Raw genomic sequence first — 24,692 nt, 5'->3', positions numbered from 1 at the left:
ATGTGCAAAAACTGACTAACTATGAAATAATGTGTCTTGTGAATAGTAATATGGTGCATTTATCAATGATTGACTAATAAGAAATATCAAAAAGCGAAGGTTTGTTGAAATTTGCAGTAAAATTTTATTTTTTAGGTGCAAATCGCCAGGGAAACGACGGAAATTAATTCAAACTGTTGTGTATCGAGCGAGAGACAAGGAGAAAAGTAGTTTATTACAAGAAGTGTAAGAAGTAATGAATTATAAAGAAAGGTCGCTTACGCGATAAGTTCACGATGACCCAAAGGTCACGTCTGTATAAAGTTCAGGTTTACGTTCCGTCCACAACACAAACGATCACATTTTTACAACTAGTACGCTCAAAAATCGTCTAAAAACCCGAAAAACACTCCAAATGAACAAAATACGAAAGATAACCCTTGATGATATCACCTAGACAATTACTTTTTATACGATGTTTTCAATTTTTCCACCAACAATTGATTTGTTATTACCTACTTAGTTAAAACTCTAATTTTCTAAAGTTTACATATACCTTATAACCTTACCATACTGTTCGGGCTATATTCAAGTAATATTTAAATACATTTTTTAATTTTTCGACACTACTTGAATAACCCCACTATACCCTTTAGCCGAAAAGTCCGCAGTCGGTTTAACAATGATCAGACTTCCCGGGTGCAAAGTCAAATATCAAATGTTCAACATACATATAACTAGCGAATTCATCGTCACGTATCAAAAAACCAAACCTTCAAACAAAGATTATATAATCTGATGAACGTCGTGTGTGTCTACTATGTTTTAGTTGATGCGGTGTTCTCAATATGATCATTGAATTGGAATAGGTAACCCCGTATTGTATATTACATGACTTCAAAATTTTCGCGGTAATTTTTAAGGTACAACGCGACTTTAAAGGAGGGCACATTTATAAAACATGGTTTCACCACGCGGGACCATTTCGTATAAATGAGCCCTCCTTTAAACTTGTCGGAATGGAAAAACAAATGCAGTGTACCTATTACATATGTTTTTAAATATGCAAAAACCATGTAGCTAGATTATAGCCCCAAATTGGTCACTACACGACCCAGTGGAAGCTGAAAATTGTGGTTTTTATACCTCTCGAGTAGAAAATTCTCCGAAATAACTTAAAGTTTGAGTACCGGAATTTGAGACTTTGCGTTTTAGACCCAAAATGACGCAAACCTGCCGAATTTCGTAATGAGACGTTCTGAAAATTTTTCGAAAAAAAGTTATGACCGCTCAAAATTTTGGAAAAAAAACGGCCTATTTTTAGCTAAAATCTCAAATTTTGGCAATTTATCGGTTTTATTTGAATATCATCCTTTAATGCATTTTTCCAAAACTTTGAGCGGCCATAACTTTTTTTTGAAAAATTTTCAGAACGTCTCATTACGAAATTCGGCAGGTTTAGGTCATTTTGGGTCTAAAAAAGCAAAGTCTCAAATTTCGGTTCCCCACCTTTAAAGTGTAGAAATATTCCGTCGAGGGGTCACCTGTAGACTATAACTAAAGTCCAATTTACTAGTTAGTCGGTGAAAGTTCACCCGGTGCACTATAGGAACAATGTGTGTTCTTACTATTAGCAGGCCTCCGCGCGTCTATAGCTTTTAACAGTAGTAACTGCTTGGTTTAGGTTCACCACAGTTTCACAGGCCCCAATTGCGTTTAAGAAAGTTTTTTACAGACCAAAAAAACCAGCCTAGTCGGTGTGGAAGTTCACCCGGATCACCTATTTGGTTCGTTAAACAGTTCAATAAGTGTGTGCGTACTGTGAATGCCTAAACAGCAGATGTGTACTGCATTTTAGGAAAATTAAACTTTCCGTAACAGTGGAAGTACCTATTCATTCCGACCATTACCCAGAAATCCTGAAAAATCAAACATTTGGAAGTAGTGTCTATATCTTGAGCGCATTATTTCCAAAAAATAAGGGATTCGACTAGCTGAAAATTTTTTTGCAGATTACAAGCTTACAAAGAACTCTGCTCCATACAGGCTTAGAGTACGGCCTATTCGGAACGTTGGTCGATACACCATGGGCTTAATCACAGTCTAAAATCCTCACTTCGATGCACCATGACACGTGGTGTTGTCAGGCTGTCTCATTGCGGTTTGATCTACGAAAAATGCGGGAATATTTTTCCAAAACAATTTGTGACGTCCGCATGCTCTTAGCTCTTAACCTTGCGAAATCAGATGAGATGTCTGCGTCTCAATTCCCGCATTTAATGTAGATCAAACCGAAATGAGAGACATTCTGACTCCACGTGGGGGCCATGATTAAAATTTCGATTCTGCGCCTTTAAACTATTTTTTTTGCCATGTTTCAAGTTATTAAGACGTTACGGTACACCACAAAATACGAAGCAAATGTTTTTCCTTCTGCTGTTGCTGTAATATAACCAACCCCACCGCATTTTTAGTTTTCTATATACGATTTCTCGTTTTTGACCGCTTGGCGACGATTTGACGATGCTGAGAGACAGAGACAGGGGGCATGATGGCATTATGTATGATGATGTCATTTTTATGAAAGGAATGACCAGATCATAGTGTCAAAATGTTTCCCCTTCCTAACCAAATCTCTATTATTCTCAATTTTCACTTTTACCACCACTTCTTCGATAACGTTTTTCTCCTTTTTCTATACTAGACAATTTTGCACGCAGATATTGCCAAGATGTGGGCGGAGCCTAACTTTTTGGATTTTTTTGAATATATTGATTGAGATAGTTAAGATAATTGAGACTAAAACACCCTTAACGTAAAAATTTTTTTTGAGAAATGTTCGGTCGAATCAGGAGTTGGTAATTGCTGTTTTACCGGCAAATTCGACACGTTATCGGTTTGCCGGATATTTTCAATTCCGGCAATTTGACGGTTTGCCGGTTTGCTGGAAATTACTCAATTCCGGCAATTTGCCGATTTGCCGATAATCTTAAATTCCGCCACGTTGCCGGTTTGCCGATTTGCAGGAAATTCTCAATTCCGGCAATTTGCCGATTTGCAGGGAATTTTAAATTTGGGCAATATGTCCATTTTGCCGGAAATTTTCAATTCAGCCAGCTTGCCGGTTTGCCGGAAATTTTCAATCCGGGCAATTTGCCGATTTGCCAGAAATTTTCAATTCGGACAATTTGCTAGTTTGCCGGTTTTGCCTGAAACTGTCAACTCCGGTAATTTGCCGGAATATACTCAACTCCGGAAATTTGTCGTTTTTCCGGCAAATTTTCAATTCTGGTAACTTGCTGATTTATCGATTTGCCGGAAATTTTCAATTCCGGTAATGTGCCAATTTGCTAAAAATTTTAAAATCCGGCAATTTGCCGATTTGCCGGAAATTTTCATTTTTAAATACTCACATGAACTTACATTTAATATCATAGCCCTTTTTTGACCTATTAGTACGTACTAGCTTTCTTATTAGTAGGGGAATAGGCAATAATATTTGAGACTAAAGTCTCATACTCATACTATTATAGACTAATAGGGTACGTATTAACCGACATCTATTTACAATGTACAGGTTGTTTCCTGCTCGCTCTCAATCGGATAGGTAAATTTTTTACGACTAGGGGTGGCGATCCTGGTCATCCTGATGCGATCTACCGCCACCCCACATACACACATCTACACATCTACCATAGACAGCATTTCTGAGGGTTTTATGGTGATGTGTGTGTCGGAAAAATAATAATGTACCAAGTTGGCTAATAATTCAAATATATAGTGTTCTGGGAGTAGTAGTGGGAGTGCAGGTGACCTGAGTGTACCAAGTTTCCCGCCTTGTACCTTTGAAGAGCTGCGCGGACCGGCAAATCTACATATCTGTATCTGTAGATTTATGTTTCAACGGATGAATGTGCAAAACTTGAATATATATTCTATTAAATTAAAAAAAAAAAAAACTACATTCACCGTTTGCCGTTTGCCGCACTGCCCGGATGTATGTATACAAATATATTTTTTGTGGAAACTAGGCTATATATATATATATATATATATACAGTGCGTCCAACTTCTATAGCACCCCCCTCTAATTTGGCGGTTTGGATCTTTTCAAAATATTTTCAGGAAAAGTGTTAGTGCAGTTCGATAGCAAATGTTGAAAAACCTATGCTCCCCAATTTTTATTATGATATCTTAAAAATCACGGAAATTAGGTCAAAATATCGGAAAAATGACCGTCCAACTTCTATAGCACCCCCTCTGATTTTTGACAATTTCCGGTAAAATCGGGGGTTTCTTTGTAATTCATGAATTTATTTTGTGAATAACTTTACACCAAAATGAACAGACGGTTTCACTTTTACATTTAAAAAATAAATATACCACTTGAAAACACGTGGAATGCCTGGGATTGTCCTGGAACGTTCTTATTTGCTTCAGAGGCCATATCTCGGCTCCCAATCGGTTTCGCAACACCAAACTTTATCAAAATGTTCTTCTCCGTCTATTTATTACTATATAGTTAGTTGTAGAGAACATTCATTCATATTAACCAAATGGAAAAGGGAGTAACTGCAGTGATTTTTAGAAGGCTTGATTTAACTCTGGAAACGAGCGTTTGGAGGCGCAGAGCTGAAGGTTTTGACTTTGTATGGTATAGAATTTCAGCTCATATGATTTAAATATCTTTGAAGCTTCGATTTTGATTAGAAGTCTTTGAAATTTTATTTGGACGAGTTCACGAGACCGCTCAAAAAAGAGGACAAAGGCAAAGCGAGGCCGCAAGTAGTTTTCTCAAGCTAACATGCGACAATTAGTCTGGCATTTGATTTATCCATGGATTTCCACGGATTTGATGTTCATATAATATAATTTTCAATTTTTGTTATAATTTAGTAATTTTTTGTCGAAAATGTATTCTCAATCATTATCTCTGCGCCTCCAAACGCTCATTTCCAGAGTTAAATCAAGCCTTCTAAAAATCACTGCAGTTACTCCTTTTACCATTTGGTTAATATGAATGAATGTTCTCTACAACTAACTATATAGTAATAAATAGACGGAGAAGAACATTTTGATAAAGTTTGGTGTTGCGAAACCGATTGGGAGCCGAGATATGGCCTCTGAAGCAAATAAGAACGTTCCAGGACAATCCCAGGCATTCCACGTGTTTTCAAGTGGTATATTTATTTTTTAAATGTAAAAGTGAAACCGTCTGATCATTTTGGTGTGAAGTTATTCACAAAATAAATTCATGAATTACAAAGAAACCCCCGATTTTACCGGAAATTGTCAAAAATCAGAGGGGGTGCTATAGAAGTTGGACGGTCATTTTTCCGATACTTTAACCTAATTTCCGTGATTTTTGAGATATCATAATAAAAATTGGGGAGCATAGGTTTTTCAACATTTGCTATCGAACTGCACTAACACTTTTCCTGAAAATATTTTGAAAAGATCCAAACCGCCAAATTAGAGGGGGGTGCTATAGAAGTTGGACGCACTGTATATATATACCATTTACTATATATAAAGCGCTTATTCTGTGTGTCCATAGTTTGTAGTCTATGTAATCTTTGTAGTCTGTGAAGTTTTGGCTTCTGGAGGGATAGTGAGTTAGGGTTAGTGTAGGGATATAGTCGGGGTACTGTAGTGGTACAATAGTGGTACGGTAGAAATAATGTAGGGTTACGGTAGTTTCATAAAAATTAATTTTCAGCCTGAATTGAAAACTGTACCAAGGTAGTATCACCAATATAAGTATGCAGTTTTCATTTTCAACTTTCGACAAAAATCAGAGGGGGTGTTCTATAGAAGTTGGACGGCCATTTTTCCGATATTTTGGCCTAATTGCCGTGATTTTTGAGATATCATCATAAGCATTGGGGAGCATAGGTTTCTCAACATTTGCTATCGAACTGCACTAACACTTTTCCAAAAAAATATTTTGAAAAGCTCCAAACCGTCAAATTAGAGGGGGCTATAGAAGTTGGACGCACTGAATTGCATATACCGATCATTATGATTATTACCTCCATGTTCCAATTTTCGGGTAAAACCGTTATCTGGGTCAGCTCCTTGATCAACTTACATACATTGTATTACCTTTAGTCCTACATACTATATTAATATTTCTTCGTTAATCAGCGTTAAAATTCCAAAATTGAAGTGCCGATAAAATTTTGCAGCTTTAAAAATTAGTCTTGCACCCCCTACTGGTAGTAGAAAAATTAAACGGCAGCACTGTTTTTATCGGCAAATTGCCGGAGTTTAAAATTTCTTAGCAAATCGGCAAATCGGCGAAATTGAAAATTTCCGGCAAATCGGCAATTTACCGAAAGTGAAAATTTCCGGCAAATCGGCAATTTACCGAAAGTGAAAATTTCCGGCAAATCGGCAATTTACCGAAAGTGAAAATTTCCGGCAAATCGGCAATTTACCGAAAGTGAAAATTTCTGCCAAATCGGCAATTTACCGAAAGTGAAAATTTCCGGCAAATCGGCAATTTACCGAAAGTGAAAATTTCTGCCAAATCGGCAATTTACCGAAAGTGAAAATTTCCGGCAAATCGGCAATTTACCGAAAGTGAAAATTTCCGGCAAATCGGCAATTTACCGAAAGTGAAAATTTCCGGCAAATCGGCAATTTACCGAAAGTGAAAATTTCTGGCAAATCGGATATTTACCGAAAGTGAAAATTTCCGGCAAATCGGCAATTTACCGAAAGTGAAAATTTCCGGCAAATCGGCAATTTACCGAAAGTGAAAATTTCCGGCAAATCGGCAATTTACCGAAAGTGAAAATTTCTGCCAAATCGGCAATTTACCGAAAGTGAAAATTTCCGGCAAATCGGCAATTTACCGAAAGTGAAAATTTCCGGCAAATCGGCAATTTACCGAAAGTGAAAATTTCCGGCAAATCGGCAATTTACCGAAAGTGAAAATTTCCGGCAAATCGGCAATTTACCGAAAGTGAAAATTTCCGGCAAATCGGCAATTTACCGAAAGTGAAAATTTCCGGCAAATCGGCAATTTACCGAAAGTGAAAATTTCTGGCAAATCGGATATTTACCGAAAGTGAAAATTTCCGGCAAATCGGCAATTTACCGAAAGTGAAAATTTCCGGCAAATCGGCAATTTACCGAAAGTGAAAATTTCCGGCAAATCGGCAATTTACCGAAAGTGAAAATTTCTGGCAAATCGGCAATTTACCGAAAGTGAAATTTTCCGGCAAATCGGATATTTACCGAAAGTGAAAATTTCCGGCAAATCGGCAATTTACCGAAAGTGAAAATTTCCGGCAAATCGGCAATTTACCGAAAGTGAAAATTTCCGGCAAATCGGCAATTTACCGAAAGTGAAAATTTCTGCCAAATCGGCAATTTACCGAAAGTGAAAATTTCTGGCAAATCGGATATTTACCGAAAGTGAAAATTTCCGGCAAATCGGCAATTTACCGAAAGTGAAAATTTCCGGCAAATCGGCAATTTACCGAAAGTGAAAATTTCTGGCAAATCGGATATTTACCGAAAGTGAAAATTTCCGGCAAATCGGCAATTTACCGAAAGTGAAAATTTCCGGCAAATCGGCAATTTACCGAAAGTGAAAATTTCCGGCAAATCGGCAATTTACCGAAAGTGAAAATTTCCGGCAAATCGGCAATTTACCGAAAGTGAAAATTTCCGGCAAATCGGCAATTTACCGAAAGTGAAAATTTCCGGCAAATCGGCAATTTACCGAAAGTGAAAATTTCCGGCAAATCGGCAATTTACCGAAAGTGAAAATTTCCGGCAAATCGGCAATTTACCGAAAGTGAAAATTTCTGCCAAATCGGCAATTTACCGAAAGTGAAAATTTCCGGCAAATCGGCAATTTACCGAAAGTGAAAATTTCTGCCAAATCGGCAATTTACCGAAAGTGAAAATTTCCGGCAAATCGGCAATTCACCGAAAGTGAAAATTTCTGGCAAATCGGATATTTACCGAAAGTGAAAATTTCCGGCAAATCGGCAATTTACCGAAAGTGAAAATTTCCGGCAAATCGGCAATTTACCGAAAGTGAAAATTTCTGCCAAATCGGCAATTTACCGAAAGTGAAAATTTCTGGCAAATCGGATATTTACCGAAAGTGAAAATTTCCGGCTAATCGGCAATTTACCGAGAGTGAAAATTTCCGGCAAATCGGCAATTTACCGAAAGTGAAAATTTCTGCCAAATCGGCAATTTACCGAAAGTGAAAATTTCCGGCAAATCGGCAATTTACCGAAAGTGAAAATTTCTGCCAAATCGGCAATTTACCGAAAGTGAAAATTTCCGGCAAATCGGCAATTTACCGAAAGTGAAAATTTCTGGCAAATCGGATATTTACCGAAAGTGAAAATTTCCGGCAAATCGGCAATTTACCGAAAGTGAAAATTTCCGGCAAATCGGCAATTTACCGAAAGTGAAAATTTCTGCCAAATCGGCAATTTACCGAAAGTGAAAATTTCTGGCAAATCGGATATTTACCGAAAGTGAAAATTTCCGGCTAATCGGCAATTTACCGAGAGTGAAAATTTCCGGCAAATCGGCACTTCGCCGAAAATGAAAATTTCCGGCAATAATTTACCGAAAGTGAAAATTTCCGGTAAATCGGCAGTTTACCGAAAGTGAAAATTTCCGGCAAATCGGCACTTCGCCGAAAATGAAAATTTCCGGCAAATCGGCACTTTTTAAAAAATATTTTCACAATTCCACATTCCACAAGTTTCCACAAAAATCTCCACATTGAATCCCAAGACATGCCTAATCACCTTTAAAAGTTTTGAGAGGGGGTATCTCGTGACAATACCCCCCCTTGTCATGATATTTGTACATCAAAATATGCCTTCTTTACATCTGTATGTCTTCTCTACTCACCCTCTCACTCTCTCACCAAACTTCTCTATTTCTACATCTCCTGTTAAAATCATATCGGTCTTTGTATCTATCTCTTTTGCCTTTTTGATAATTGATTTCTTTTCTATTCTTCTGTTGTTACACACACACACCCCATTCTTCTCATTATTTCCTATTGTTTTTACCATTAAAAGTTTCAAATTTCAGAAAAAACACACATATCAAATTTCGCGGCCATAATCACAAAAATCTACGCACGGCTGTGGTTACTGTATGACTCGGAGTGAGTTTTTTTTACGCGGGTGTTGTTTTGAGGGGGTGTAACTCGGTCAGTTTGAAAGATGGCGGGAACTTTTTCACTACGAATTTGTTGCCCAAGATGTGAGCAATAAATTTGTAGTTGAAAATTTTTTGATAGCTATTACGGGTCGCAAGATATGAAGCTTTTCGAAAAAAGTGATGAAAGTTCCACAAAAACATCAATTTTGCAGAACCCCAACACCCTGGAAGAAATGGTGTCGTCGACATACACGAGAGTGCTGGAACATCAATATGCTCTTCATCAGCTGATAATACAGTCACTAAGGAGAAAGCGAAACGGAAGAGAGCCGAAAAAGAGGAAACTGATCACGGAATGACGCTGCACGATATTATAAAGACTTCGTTCGTCGAGCACACACTTTCCGTAGATCAGATACGGGTGAGTTGGTAGGCGGGTAGCAGGCTACAGGCTACAAACTAGACTCTAGTTTGTAGTTTATAGTTTGTAGACGAACAGGTTGCAGAAACTGCAATCTATTTAGTTCGTAGTTTTTGAGTTTGTAGTTTGTAGACAAGACGATTAAAACCTTCCTATAGCTCAAAGACCATTCAAATGAAGGATGATCTTTCTGAAAAAATCACGCGCGTGGCTAACTTTGTAGTTTGTAGTCATCCTTAACCTCAACAAAATATTTAACGTTACAGGACCTGTACCCGGACTCGTACGTTTTTCCACAATGCGCCGAGAGGAGCGATGGGCTGCACAGTGATGAGGCAAAGTAAGTTGAAGGGATTTTCCCGGAATTTTTTTTTTGCTTGAATTTTTGAAATTGCGTCTTTGACACGTGTTGTCTGGCTGTCCCATTACGGTTTGATCTACGTAGATCTACGAGAATCGTGGAAATTTAGACGCAAACTTCTCAACTGATTTCGCATGATTAAGAACGTACTGACGGCACATATTTGTGAGGAAAAAGTCCCGCATTTTTAGTAGATCAGACCTTATGTGCTTCAACCTAATTAACTAGCATCGGCAAATTTGAATTGTCGGTACTGTGGTGCCTATAGATCCTAATATTGGATAAGACATGCTTTTTGGGAATTAGCGTCTTCAGCCCCGCGACGTGAATCGATCAGCTTTGATTTGTTTGGAACCTGAACAATGAAACAAACTTTAGTACGGGTCCCAAAAAGTTTGAAATTTTGGCCATAGTTCGAAAGCCTATAGGCCCAAACGCAGGATAAAAAAAACATGATTTTTAAATGTTAATACATCCATCATCCCACGTGGTGTGTCAGGTTGTCCCATTACGGTTTGATCTACAAAAATGCGGGAATTCCATGCAAAATCAGTTGAGAAGTCTGCGTCTCAACTCCCGCATTTTTTGCACGTCTACGTAGATCAAACCGAAATGGGACACTCTGACACCTCATGGTACCCCTTATAGTCCCATATTTGATCCTAATATTGGATAAACCATGCATTTTGGGAATTAACGTCTTGAGCCCAGGCGTGACTAGATCATGAACCTGAGCAATAAACATTTTTAGAACGGGCCTGTTCTCTTGAGATCTGAGAATTTGAAATGTTGACCCCAAAAGCCCATAGACCCAAACGCAGGATAAAATAACATAATTTTTTAAATGTTAATACATCATCCCACGTGGTGTGTCAGGTTGTCCCATTACGGTGTGATCTACAAAAAATGCGGGAATTCCATGCAAAATCAGTTGAGAAGTCTGCGCTTCTCAACTCAAGAATTTTTTGTAGATCACCGTAGATCAAACCAAAATGGGACTCACTGACGGCCTACTCACCCTTCCAAAATTCCAGAAAACGCCTAAAAGACGGTGGCCTCAACCAAATAGACCGTCCACAGGAGCCGAGTCTCTCTCGATTCTTCCTCTCTCAATTCCACTTCAAATTCTGGATTCTTCTACTCGGCGCCGCCGTACTGTCAGTAATGACGTACTTTATCCATATGGCACGTGGATTCAATGAGCCACTCAACCTGTACTGTGCCATAATTCTTATTGCGGTCGTTGTGTTCATGGGAATGCTGTCGTATTGGCAGCAGGCGAAGGCGAAGAAGGTAGGCACAGTAGGAACCGTAGGAACACAAAGCTTAGACTACTTTCAACTTGTTAATAACTTAGGATTTCGCTGAGAATCAAAAAATTCCTGTAGGCTTCTCTTTTCTTTAACATTTTCGGCCCGAGTTCTGATTCAATATCATCTTACCCCATAAATGAGGTGGGCGGTAATTGCCGATTTGCCGGAAATTTTCACTTTCGGTAAATTGCCGATTTGCCGGAAATTTTCACTTTCGGTAAACTGCCGATTTGCCGGAAATTTTCGTTTTCGACAAATTGCCGATTTGCCGGAAATTTTCACTTTCGGTAAATTGCCGATTTGCCGGAAATTTTCACTTTCGGTAAATTGCCGATTTGCCGGAAATTTTCACTTTCGGTAAATTGCCGATTTGCCGGAAATTTTCACTTTCGGTAAATTGCCGATTTGCCGGAAATTTTCACTTTCGGTAAATTGCCGATTTGCCGGAAATTTTTATTCTCGGCGAAGTATGCCAGGTTTAAGCTCGTAAATCTTCCAGGTTCTCCAAGAAAACCGAGACATGATGCCAGTAATGTCCTACGTGATCCGAGACTGCGAGGAACAGGAGATCAAAGCCGACGAGATTGTCGTAGGCGATCTTGTCTATCTCAGGTACATCCCTCCACTTAACCCCTAACCTAGTTTAAGCCGCCGTCAAAACTTTCCAGAGCCGGCTACAAGATCCCAGCAGACATGCGGATCCTTCAAGCCAACTGTCTAATGATCGAAAGTCACGATGTGACGGGCCATCGAATGCCCCAGGAGTACAAATCCGATCCGGTTCAGGCGAATGTATCGGTGTTCGACGCGTGTAATGTCGCATTCATGGGATCGTATTGTACGGAGGGAGAAGGAATCGGGATTGTTATAAGGACAGGCAAGTTCACGGTGAGTATGATGCTTTTTTCAGAGTCAGAGTGTCCCATTTTGGTTTGATCTACGGTGATCTACGAAAATCGCGGGAATTTAGAGACGCATACTTCTTAACTGATTTTGCACGAAAACAATTTTCCCGCACTTTTTGTAGATCAAACCGTAATGGGACAGCCTGACACTACGTGCCTACATTTAAGCACTAATATAGTATTCTGTTATATATGAGGCTGATTAGGACCCCGGGGTCCCAAGAAAATTGGACTATTTAAGACCATATGTTCCTATGGGATTCTATTGAAGTCTATGCGACTTATGGTTAAGGCCCTATGTCTATAAACATAAGGAATCCTTAAAGATCCCGATTTAAGGTTCAAATTTGCAAAATGACAACACGTTTTGCTCACGTGCTTGTAACTTAAAAGATTAAAGGTTTTTAGTAGGGCTGTACAACCGGACGCAGTGCGTCCGGTGGTGTCAAAATCGGACGACCGGACGCCGATTTGTACAGCCCTAGTTTTTAGGCTACGATATTAAAGGTGGTGTACCGAAATCTGGGAAATCTTTTCAAATGACTCCAAATTTTTCCCTGATTTCGAATATCGATGGGAAAAAAAATCAAAAAAATTTCCCTGATTTTATATTTAAGCTTGAAATCACAAATTTATGCCCCGCCGGTCTCTTTTTTTCAAATGCGCGCCAAAATAAATTCGCATTGGAGCGCGCTTTGACTTTCTTAACTTATTTTACTCATTTCCGCCGAATTTTTAACCAGTTTCATTCATCTTTGTCGAAATATTTTGAAGTAAAAAACCGATGAAAAAAATAAAAAAGAAAATCAAACGATGCAAGCGCGCTCCAATGCGAATTTGTTTTGGCGCGCATTTGAAAAAAGAAACCGGGGTAAATATAAAATCAGGGAATTTTTTAAAATTTTTTTCACATCGATTTTGGGAATCAGGGGAAAATTTGAAGTCAATTAAAAATATTTCCCAGATTTCGGTACCCCAATCATTAGGGCTTACATCACTTACATCATGTGGCGTCATGCTGTCTCATTGCGACGTGATCTACAAAAAATGCGGGAAATTTTTGCCCGGAAAAATGTGACGTCAGCACACACACACACTTTTAACCATGCGAAATCAGTCTCTTCTCCCGCATTTTTTTGGTAGATCAACAACGTAGATCGTATCCAAAATAAGACAGTTTAACACCCACGTGTTACATTACTTGTATTGCTAGGCTCATGTGCATTATAAAACGAAAATAAAAGAATATTAACATTTATCCAAACCTTTCCTTATTCCAGGTCCTCGGCGCCCTTGCCGAGGACCTGGAAACAGATACATTTTTTTGTTAGTGGTTTTGGTGTTACGGGTCATATAGTGAAAAGATAGGGTTTTGAGTTTTGAAAAATTGGACGAGCTCCACTAAAACTCATCGTAGCTCAGCAACCAGTGCATATTCAACAAAGTGATCAACTGATGAAATGTAACTATTGATGCGTTTGTTAATATTGTAATTGATTACATTTTTGTATCTTTCACGTACCTCAAGTTAGCGCCGCTCAAAGTTAAAAAAGCCATTTTTGCAAGCACTTTTGACTTACTTACTTACTTACTTACACTTCAAACAGCGGCCGACACGTTCAGGGTTCCGCAGCTTGAGGTGTGCGCAACGTAGTGTGAAAAGGTAGTTGTTTGGAGCGGCCGACACTTTCGAGTTTCCGCAGCTTGGCGTGAAACAAGTAGCTTGGTGTGTATGCAAAATTCATACATATCTATCGCTACCAAAAGAGGGTACCTGGAGCTGATATTGCACGATTGTAGTTAACTAACTGTCTAATAATTCAGGGCATGTAAACTTTTTGGTTTCACGATGAAATGAAAAAAATAGAAAAAAAATCAAAAGACTTGACCTAATATACTGTTCGGCTTACATATGTGCATTATAAAAAAAAACTTTTCCTTATTCCAGGTCCTCGGCGCCCTTGCCAACCAACACCACCACATCCCTCCACCATCTGGCCGCCTTCAAACCGAACTTCAGAACTTCTCCACTTTCATTTCAATCGTTGCAATCTCAATGGCCACAGTCGTATTCTTTATCGGATGCTTTGTAGCCAGATTCGAGAATGTTCTCGACCATTTTATCGTTGGATTCGTGGTAATTATAGTTGCAAATGTGCCTCAAGGCCTACCAGCAACCGTCATGTCGCAGCTAAGAATTATTGCGCGACGTATGGCGCAGAAGAATATTCTAATCAAGAAACTGGAGTTGATAGACGAGCTCGGAGCCGCCACCGTAATCTGTGCCGATAAATCAGGCACTCTCACCATGAATCAGATGGTTGTCACAGATCTTTGGTTCAATAGCCGGCTTGTGACAGGCCAGGCGGTAGATCTCAAGCATCCTCACCTCCGAGTCATGAAAGCTTCCATGAAGTGTCCCGAGCGTCTAGAAGAGCCGCTTCCCGACATTCTAACAGTTATGTCTGTCTGCAACAACGGACAATTTGAGCATGTAAGGAGGGGTATGCGGAGGGTCTCCACGATGCGGGCCATGCAGAAAAGTGCATCGGAAGCAATGCTCAGTGCTCATATGAAGAAGAAGTTCACAATCGTCGACACCCGTACCGGGCAGGTCTCCGGGCAAGCCGGTGGAGTTATGAAGGAAGCTGATCAGATCTCCGAGACAGAACCGACGGAGCTTGGGAAGAAGCGGGTCAAGCCGAAGAAGAATGATATTTTTGGGGTGCCGAGTGATGTTGCACTCATTAAATACGTCGAGCTGAGTGCCAGTGTGGAGGGGATCCGGCAGAGATATCAGGTAAGTCACGGGTCGCCTCATTTCGGCTTGATCTACGTTGATCTACAAAAAATGCGGGTTTCGTATGGTTAAACGGATTTCGTATGGTTAAAGGTGGAGTAGCGCCAGTGGGGAATTTGTTAAAAACCACTACTTTGGTCCCAAAATAACCAAATATCATGATAAAACTTTTCAAAAAAATTTTTTAAAATTTTTCATTTACTGTCAATAAGTTTCAATTACTCGGCCAAAAAAATTTTTTTTTGACATTTTTATGTTTTAATTTTGTTTAAGTTATTTGTATTAAAACATTGTAGGGGTCGAAAAATTTCCTCAAAAACTCGTATTTTTCAAAATTTTGGCGATTTTCCAGAACTTTGACCAGAAATTATGAAAAATCTAATAATTTTTGGAGTGTTGCATTATGAAATTCGGTTGTTTTGGATCATTATAAATGCATACGCCACTCCACCTTTAAGAACGTGCTGACGTCACATATTTATGGGTTAAAAATTCCCGCATTTTTTGTAGATCAAACCGTGATGGGACCTCTCTGGGGCACCACGTGGTTTGTCTTAACTTTGATCTAAGAACTCCGAGTTTTAGAATCAAACATCCACTTTTTCTATAGAACCCCCCTATTTCCAGACAGTCTTCGAGATCCCCTTCAACTCAATCCGTCGCTGCCAGGTCGTAGTGGCGCGCTACCTGGCCAGCGACTTTCCGATGACTTCAGAACTTGTCGATAACCCGGAAGAGGTGTACCTAGTTTTCATCCGCTTCATTTAAACCGGTAAAATTTCTCTTGCAGGGTCAATCGAGATTCATGATTTTCACAAAAGGAGCGCCCGAGGTGATCCTGGGCAAGTGCTCCAACTATAGACAGGGCAAGGAGCTGAAGACTATCGATGAGACTTATAGGACAGAGTGTCAGGTTTGTATAACTTTTGTATTATAATAATAAAGCTCCCTGAAAACTTCAACAATGTCCCATATATATTCAGGCCGCCTGGGAGATGCTCGGCAACGAGGGTCGCCGCGTGATCGCCTTTGCTCAAAAAAGCTTCAACGCCGATGACAGCACCAAGTTCACAGGCCAGGAGTACAACGGAGACCTAGTATTTCTTGGGATGGCAGCCATTATGGATCCCCCACGTCCTGAAACGGCAGCTGCTATTGAACAGTGTAAGATGGCCGGGGTGAAGGTGTTCATGATCACCGGGGATCATCCGACGACGGCGACGGCGATCGCAAGGCAGATTGGCTTGATCGGGTCGAGTACAAATTTGGTAAGGAGTTAAATCTTGGGATGATCGGGCTTAAGCTTAGTCTTAGGCTTAGACTTAGGCTTAGGCTTAGGCTCAGGCTTCTGCTTAGGCTTAGTTTTAGGCTCAGGCTTTGGCTTAGGCTTATGCTTGGGCTTAGACTTAGGCTCGACCTTAGACTCAGGCTTAGGCTTAGGCAAAGGTTTCGGTTTAGGCTTGGGCTTAGGCCTAGTCTTAGGCTTAGAACGATTTCAAATGTGAATTTTTGCGAAAATTTTCGAATTTCGAAATTGATAACAGAGAAAATTTTGAAAACCTGTTCTAGAAAGGACTAGAATTTTCTAGAATGCTCTAAAACTGTACACACATAAATTTCTAGAATTTTTGCTAAAAAGTCCAAAACTGTAGTGTCTACCCAGACTACAAACTACACAAGTACTATCCTTTATTTCATTTTATACACACAAGAAGAAGAAGAAGAAGAAGTTCATTGTTTCTGAATACACTTGTACACTCCTTCACTATTCATCATTCTAATCTTCTTTCGCAAATGCTCGAAGAGCACACAATCCAAAATCGGAAGCAGGAGAAGCAGAAATGCATAAATCTCAAAACAGAGCCATTCCTCCGGGTAAACTGGAATCTCGGTGATAGTCTGACCAGATTCTAGCCAATTCTGCTGCCAGACACGTCTAGAATCAGGGGGTACTTTGAAAAGAGTTTTCAGTTATTTTTACAAACCTATGCCATCCCATATTCAACAGAATTGAGCCCCAAATGACCATCTGCATGACTGTATGCACAATGCATTGGACCTATAATTGAGCCTTAGTCCTTCAAAAAATATAAAAACCCACCACTGAGACCCTGACCAAGAACATTCTCGAGCTCAAATCCAGAATAGCAATCAGCAGAGAGGTGACCATAAGAATCAATGTCAATCGGAGGGGGCTGATGATATGGGAAAACTTGGGCTCCGCGTCTTGAAGGATGTGGTGGATGGTGAACTGGAAATTTTTTGGTTTTCTGAGACTTTGTACTAGGGCTCCCAGCTGAGTGAAACGCGCGCCGCTGTGTGTGTGTGCAATGAAGTACGACAGGTAGTTGTTTGGAAGCGGCCGACACTTTCGAGGTTCCGCAGCTTGGCGTGAAACAAGTAGCTTGGTGTGTGTGCAAAATAGTTTAGAGCGGCCGACATGTTAGGGGTTCCGCAGTTTGGTGTGTGTGCGCAACGTAGTGCTAGAAGGTGCTTATTTGGTAGCGGCCGACACGTTCAGGGTCCCGCAGCTTGAGGTGTGCGCAACATTATGTGAAAAGGTAGTTATTTGGAAGCGGCCGACACTTTCGAGGTTCCGCAGCTTGGCGTGAAACAAGTAGCTTGGTGTGTATGCAAAATAGTTTAGAGCGGCCGACATGTTAGGGGTTCCGCAGTTTGGTGTGTGTGCGCAACGTAGTGCTAAAAGGTGCTTATTTGGTAGCGGCCGACACGTTCAGGGTCCCGCAGCTTGAGGTGTGCGCAACATTATGTGAAAAGGTAGTTATTTGGAAGCGGCCGACACTTTCGAGGTTCCGCAGCTTGGCGTGAAACAAGTAGCTTGGTGTGTATGCAAAATAGTTTAGAGCGGCCGACATGTTAGGGGTTCCGCAGTTTGGTGTGTGTGCGCAACGTAGTGCTAAAAGGTGCTTATTTGGTAGCGGCCGACACGTTCAGGGTTCCGCAGCTTGAGGTGTGTGCAAAGTAGTGAGAAGAGGCAGTTGTTCGGAGCGTGAAACTAGTAGCTTGGTGTGTGTGTGTGTGCAATAAAGTGCGAAAAGTAGTTATTTGCAGAATTAAAAAAAAATATGATAGGTACATTTTTAGACCTAGAAATTCAATTTCAGCCGCGCAAAAATCTTGAAATTTCGACTTTCAGTGGAGATAGACGACTTTTTTCAAAGTCTAATATGGATTTTATGATTTTCAAGAAGTTATATTTTTTGGACACCCCTAATTCATTGTACCAGACATCTGAAAAGCTTATACTCACCTCAAAACAAGTCTTCGAATTAATCGATATTTGCTCATCCGTCTTCAAATCTAGCCTATACCAGTCATGGCTACCAACAATTGTTTCATTTTCCAAATGGGGCATAGTTTCGGGTACCGATGATAGAATTTCTTCGGCTTTGTCCAATGCGTAGGTGGATTTAATAGGGATAAGCTTATGCTGAAAATTGGCAAAATTACCTTCTATGGCAGAAGATTTTTCCCGGCGAATCGGCAAATTGCCGGAATTGAAATTTCCGGCAAACCGGCACATTGCCGGAATTAAAAATTCCCGCCAAATCGGCAAATCGCCGGAATTGAATATTCCGGCGAACCGGCAAACTGGTAAATTGCCGGAATTAAAAATTTCCGGCAAATCTGCAAGTTGCCGGAACTAAACATTTCCGGCAAATCGGTAAACCGACAAATTGCCGAAAATAATAATTTTCTTCAAACCGGAAAATTGCCGGAATTAAAATTTCAGGCAAATCGACAAACCGGCAAAATTCCGGAAACGAAAATTTTCGGAAAACCGGCACTTGGCCGGAATTAAAAATATCCGACAAACCGGCAAATTGACGAAAATTAACATTTCTGGAAATTCGGCAAACCGACAAACTGCCGGAATTGAAATTTCCTGCAAATCGGCAGATTGCCTGATTTGCGAAATTCCGGCAAACCGGCAAATCGGTAAACCGGTAAATTGAAGGAATTGAAAATTCCCGGCGTATCGGCAATTTGCTGAAAATGAAAAATTTCCGGCAAACCCGCAAACCGATAAAATTGCCGGAATTAAAAATTTCCGGTAAGCCGGTGAATTGAAAAATTTTCCGGCAAATCGGCAAACCGGCAAAGCGGCAAATTGCCGAAATTGCAAAATTCCCGCAAATTGGCAAACCGGCAATTTGCCGATTTGCCGAATGGTAATTTCCGCCGTTCGTAGCCCAGCAGGCAGCATACCGCACCCTGCAATTCCCCACAAAACTCAATTAAAAAAAACTAACCGTCAGCCCGGAAACCTGAGCAATGGCCTGAATCGATTCCTGACACTGGTCCATAAAAGTCCACAAATCGTGTGGCTCATAGTTGATGCACAACTGAGAATGTGTGATGAACTTCAAGCTCGCCGCCAAAAGTGTCACGAAGAATACAGATCGAAGGAGAACAAATAGTCGCATTGTTGCTCGCGAGAAAACTGAAATAAATATCGATTTTTATTTTTGAAGTTGTTTTTTTTTTTGTTTTTGAAATCGAAATCCAACTCGTTGAAAAGGTCATGCGTTGGATTTTTTTAAAAATTTTAATTAAAAATAATTTTTTTTGGGGTATCACGTTGAAAAAAAATTTGAAAAATAATATTTTCACCATACAAAAAAAAAACTAAAAAATTGAATTTTCAAATGCAAACCTCTATAGAGCATTTTTTGGTTGATAAGTATCCAATAGCTATCACGTTTTGTGCCAAAATTGTACCTGAACCAACACTAAAAAAACGGCAAAAAATGCTAAAAGGCTGTGACCAGGACAAATTTACAAAATTCGAGAATTTAAGCAAAACTGTGACTCTTGGGCTCAAAAAAAAGTATGAGCCTAAGCCTAAGCCTAAGCCTAAGCCTGAGCCCAAAAAAGGTGTTAGTAATGTATTTTTCTTAAAGTCAAATAAAAAAAGTAAAAAAGGGTTTGTTATGATGGCCTCAGGCTAAGCCTAAACTTGAGCCTAATCCTTGGTTCAAGCCTAACCCTATGCCTACGCCTAAGCCTAAGCCTAAGCTTAAGTTTGAGCCTGAAACAAAGCCTAAGCCTGAGCCTAAGCCTAAACTTAAACCTAAGTCTATGACAAAGCCTATGCCTAAGCCTACGTCTAAGCCTAAGCCTAAGCTTAAGATTCAACCTCAGCTTAAGCTTAAGCCTAAGACTAAGCCTAAGCCTAAGCCTGAGCCTGAGCCTGAGCCTAAGCCTAAGCTTAAGCCTAGGCCTATGCCTAAACCAAAACCTAAGCCTAAGCCTAAGCTTTAGCCTAATCCCAAGCTCAAGTCTAAGCCTAAAAGGTGTTAGTTATCCATTTTTCTTGCAGAACGACGTGGAAAAACCACAAAACTCGTGGGCGGTGGTAACAGGCGACCAGCTAAAGAACTACAAAAAGAGTGACTGGAATCTACTGCTCAAGAATCATAATATCGTTTTTGCGAGGTTAGTTTTCACACAAAAATTCCGTCTCTAGAAGTCTGGAACTTCCAAAAAATCCGAAAAATTCCAGAACCAACACGGAACAAAAGCTGGAAATTGTGCAAGAAGTCCAAAGACGTGGTGAGACTGTCGCTGTGACCGGTGGCGGAGTCGATGATACCCCTGTGCTGGCCCATGCCAATGTAGGGATTGCTATGGGACAGAGTGGAAGTGACATTGCCAAGCAGACGGCTGATATTGTACTTCTGGATGATAATTTTGCGTCGATTGTGATGGGAATAGAGGAGGGAAGGCTACTGTTTGATAATTTGAGGTAGTAGAAATCTTTGTGAACTATGAAAATTTCAAAATAAGGACATAATTCAGATTGTCACTAGCCTACACATTTGCTCACTTGTGGCCTGAAGTCTTCCCAATCATGATGAGCTTCATGCTAGGGCTTCCACATGGGCTCTCGCCATTGCAGGTTGGTGATTGGCTTGATCTAAGTAGATCTACAAAAAATGCGCGGAGAAGAGAAGACGCATACTGATTTTGCATGGTTAAGTGCGTGCTAACATCACATTTTTTGGGCGCAAAAAATTCCCGCATTTTTTGTAGATCAAACCGTAATGGGACAGAGCCCTGGCACCACGTGTTTTGTGAGAAAGAGGGTAATTTAGACAGACTACATTGAGGCCTGAGAGTCTAAACAAGATGTCGCCCGGGCCAGGAGTGTACTCGTGCAGTTTCTTGTCCAAGTTTGGCCCGAAAAAATGTTATCTTGGATCAGAAGTTGGCTAAACTTGGAAACTTTTCTTGTTTCATTTCAAATTTGGGCCAAAGTTTGGCAAAATTGGTGGAGCCTGAATCCAAGTTTCGCCAAAATTTTGCCCAACTTTTGCCAGAGTTAGCCCGAGTTTAGCCAACTACTGATCTAATAATAAGTCAATATTTTTTGGGCCAAGCTTGAAAATCTGTTCTCGGGCTTAATTGACACCGACCGGTCTAGACAGATTAGAGATCTACAAAGCACCCCGAGGGAAATTAAGGCCCCCGGACCTCTGGTCTGACTGGTTTTAACAGAGCCGGACCAAAACTTTTTTCCGGCAACGGAGATAATAAAACAACTTCTAATAAGAATTACCTGTACGTAAAAGGCCCCCCCCCCCCCCCCCGGCCTCCTAAAGCCTAGCTTAAATAGAGCAAGGCTAAAGTTGGAAGAAGTGAAATTAGGACCGGGCCCAATAGGGGCGATCTAATGGTTTGGAACTTTTCAGAAAAACTATTTTTTGCCCAAAAAAAAGACAGTCTTAGATTAGATGGCCGAAAAATCAAAATGGGCAAAAATTAAAAATTGCACAAATTTGTTAAAAACGGGTAACGCATTTATTCCGAATTCAGAAAAACTAGGTATAACCTACCAAAAACTATTAAAAAGTGGCAAAATTGGGCAATTTATGGCAAAAACTCACAATTTTGAAACTCCTCTAAAATGGGCCGATCTATTAAAATCTACAAAGCCCCTGAGGGAAATTAAGGCCCCGGACCTTTAGAATCTGGTTTTAACAAAGCCTGACCAAAAAGCAAGAATCTCTAGACCGAGCTCTAACTGACATTAGCCGCAAAACCGGATTCCGACAGGAGCCCCACTTCATATTTTTCTAAGCCTAAAATTCCAAGCCCATCCACCCTAAACTCCATTTTCCAGATCCTCTCCGTGGACCTGGCCTCAGAGATGCCACCAGCCATCTCCCTAGCCTATGAACAACCCGAAAACGACATAATGCACACTCCGCCAAGATCTCGAACCGCCCGTCTTCTATCCAAAAGTCTTCTTGTCTACGCGTACATCCTCGCAGGCTTCGGTATCACTATCGGGTGCATTGCAGCCTATCTTAGTGTTTATTGGTAAGTTTTTTTTCGAACATGGTGCATCGTCCGAACTCTGAGAGGCTTCAGGTACCATAACATCCCTATCAGTGACATTCTATTCACTGCCGAACACCACTGGAAGATCGGAGCAAAGAACTTCACGACTAGCCAAGGATTGACGTTTGGTGAGCAACAGCAGTTATTTATAAAGGGGCAGGCTGCCGCGGCATGGCAGATCACATTAGTCATGTCACAAGTCTTCCATTTGTACAATTGTACGACCAGGAGGGTTTCCGTTTTCCGGCACGGTCTGACTAATATTGTCAGCGTTTTTGCAGTTATCATTGAGGTGAGTTTTTCGGATTAGGCCTAAACTTCGGCTTAAGCTCAAACTTAGGCATAAGCTTAGCTTAGAATTAGGCATAGGTTCTCTCTGAGTGTCTTGTTTAAGCTTGACTCAGGCTTAGGCCAACGGCTTAGACTTAGGCTTGGACTTAGGCTTAGGCTTAGTCTTAGCCTCAGGCCTAGTTTAGATTTAGGCATAGGTTTGGACTTCGGCTTAGGCTTAGGCTTAGGTTTAGATTTAGAATTAGGCTTTGGCTTAAGCTTGGGCTTAGGCTTAGGCTTAGCCTCTGGTTTTATTCCTAGGCTTAGGCTTTTAGGCTTAGGCTTAGCCTTAGGCTTAGGCTTAGGCTTTTAGGCTTAGGCTTAGGCTTAGGCTGAGATTAAGGCTTAGGCTTAGGTGTAGGCTTAGGCTTAGCCTCTGGTTTTATTCCTAGGCTTAGGCTTTTAGGCTTAGGCTTAGCCTTAGGCTTAGGCTTAGGCTTTTAGGCTTAGGCTTAGGCTTAGGCTGAGATTAAGGCTTAGGCTTAGGTGTAGGCTTAGGCTTAGCCTCTGGTTTTATTCCTAGGCTTAGGCTTTTAGGCTTAGGCTTAGCCTTAGGCTTAGGCTTAGGCTTTTAGGCTTAGGCTTAGGCTTAGGCTGAGATTAAGGCTTAGGCTTAGGTGTAGGCTTAGGCTTAGCCTCTGGTTTTATTCCTAGGCTTAGGCTTTTAGGCTTAGGCTTAGCCTTAGGCTTAGGCTTAGGCTTTTAGGCTTAGGCTTAGGCTTAGGCTGAGATTAAGGCTTAGGCTTAGGTGTAGGCTTAGGCTTAGCCTCTGGTTTTATTCCTAGGCTTAGGCTTTTAGGCTTAGGCTTAGCCTTAGGCTTAGGCTTAGGCTTTTAGGCTTAGGCTTAGGCTTAGGCTGAGATTAAGGCTTAGGCTTAGGTGTAGGCTTAGGCTTAGCCTCTGGTTTTATTCCTAGGCTTAGGCTTTTAGGCTTAGGCTTAGACTTAGGCTCAGGCTTGAGCTTAGGCTTAATCTCAAATCTAAAATTTTGTAAATTTGCCTGTTCATAGCGTTCAGAAATCAGGTTTTTCGATTCAAATTTGCCATTCGAAAGTAGCTCAAAGCCCAAAATCTTCCAGATCCTACTCCTGTTCATGTTCGTGTACACACCGGTCTTCCAATATATAATGGACATACATACTCCACCAGCACATGTCTGGGCAATTGCTCCAATCGTCGGTCTCTACCTGTTGGCTTTCAATGAGATGCGAAAGTATTTCATTCGAAATTTCCCCAAAAACAAGCTTGTTCGCCTTATCAAATGGTGAATCCATTTTTTTTTGTATATATTTATTGATTTGTACTTTTTTTCTTACCCCGATTCCCACCAGCACACAAAATTACAGGTTTTCCCCGCATTTTTCGCGCTCAATTTTTTAAAAAATAAATTAGTCGGTTCTTGTAATAGTTTTTGATGGGTTAAACCTAGATTTTCTGAATTCTACATATATAAATTACCCGTTTTCAACAAATTTAGACAACTTTTTATTTTTGCCCGTTTTGATTTTTCAGCCATCTAATGACTGTCCTTTTTTTTATTTTGGGCAAAAAAATAATTGTCCTGAAAATGTTCAAGGCCACTATATTCTGAAAAGGGGCAATTTTTCAGTGTTTACAGATCAATTTTGAGTCCTCTTACTGCAAAATTGCCCATTTTAGAGGAGTTTCAAAGTTGTGATTTTTTGCCAGAAATTGGCCATTTTTGCCACTTTTTAATAGTTTTTGACGGACTAAACCTAGATTTTCTGAATTCTACATATATAAATTACCCGTTTTCAACAAATTTAGACAACTTTTTATTTTTGCCCGTTTTGATTTTTCAGCCATCTAATGACTGTCCTTTTTTTTATTTTGGGCAAAAAAATAATTGTCCTGAAAATGTTCAAGGCCACTATATTCTGAAAAGGGGCAATTTTTCAGTGTTTACAGATCAATTTTGAGTCCTCTTACTGCAAAATTGCCCATTTTAGAGGAGTTTCAAAGTTGTGATTTTTTGCCAGAAATTGGCCATTTTTGCCACTTTTTAATAGTTTTTGACGGACTAAACCTAGATTTTCTGAAT

General features: G+C 40.3%; 2 protein-coding genes and 4 non-coding genes across 7 annotated transcripts; 3 read left to right on the top strand and 3 right to left on the bottom strand.

The window, feature by feature from the left end:
• Positions 1-9,049: 9,049 nt before the first annotated feature.
• Positions 9,050-24,129, top strand: catp-1 (Cation-transporting P-type ATPase N-terminal domain-containing protein). 2 transcript variants are annotated; one of them, NM_001129056.5, is made up of 16 exons: positions 9,050-9,136; positions 9,345-9,553; positions 9,820-9,893; positions 10,949-11,207; positions 11,727-11,839; positions 11,896-12,115; positions 14,081-14,932; positions 15,560-15,670; positions 15,723-15,845; positions 15,916-16,200; positions 20,277-20,392; positions 20,460-20,702; positions 20,756-20,855; positions 22,080-22,279; positions 22,331-22,592; positions 23,710-24,129. In NM_001129056.5, the coding sequence occupies exons 1-16, from the start codon at positions 9,127-9,129 to the stop codon at positions 23,896-23,898; spliced, it is 3,366 nt and encodes a 1,121-aa protein (NP_001122528.1). In that variant the 5' UTR covers positions 9,050-9,126; the 3' UTR covers positions 23,899-24,129. The 2 variants fall into 2 exon arrangements, with proteins under 2 accessions (NP_001122528.1, NP_001122529.1); NM_001129057.3 differs by having other exon boundaries at positions 9,051-9,136; positions 22,331-22,428; positions 23,710-24,035.
• Positions 16,607-19,424, bottom strand: Y105E8A.27 (Transmembrane protein 47). Its single transcript, NM_001026516.6, has 5 exons — positions 19,207-19,424; positions 18,204-18,383; positions 17,034-17,183; positions 16,918-16,991; positions 16,607-16,868 (listed from the first exon to the last, which is right to left on the bottom strand). Exons 1-5 carry the CDS (start codon positions 19,378-19,380, stop codon positions 16,664-16,666), a joined length of 783 nt encoding a protein of 260 aa, NP_001021687.1. The 5' UTR covers positions 19,381-19,424; the 3' UTR covers positions 16,607-16,663.
• Y105E8A.43 lies at positions 20,093-20,187 on the bottom strand. The gene has a single exon (NR_050747.1). It is a non-coding gene; the product is annotated as an Unclassified non-coding RNA Y105E8A.43 (non-coding RNA).
• Positions 20,093-20,187, top strand: Y105E8A.41. Its single transcript, NR_050748.1, has one exon. It is a non-coding gene; the product is annotated as an Unclassified non-coding RNA Y105E8A.41 (non-coding RNA).
• On the bottom strand, positions 23,377-23,569 carry Y105E8A.42. The gene has a single exon (NR_050745.1). It is a non-coding gene; the product is annotated as an Unclassified non-coding RNA Y105E8A.42 (non-coding RNA).
• On the top strand, positions 23,377-23,569 carry Y105E8A.44. Its single transcript, NR_050746.1, has one exon. It is a non-coding gene; the product is annotated as an Unclassified non-coding RNA Y105E8A.44 (non-coding RNA).
• Positions 24,130-24,692: the final 563 nt, after the last annotated feature.

Source organism: Caenorhabditis elegans, chromosome I, assembly GCF_000002985.6.
Source record: "Caenorhabditis elegans chromosome I".
Taxonomy (NCBI): Eukaryota; Metazoa; Nematoda; class Chromadorea; order Rhabditida; family Rhabditidae; genus Caenorhabditis; species Caenorhabditis elegans.
This window is presented reverse-complemented; position numbering and strand designations above follow the sequence as displayed.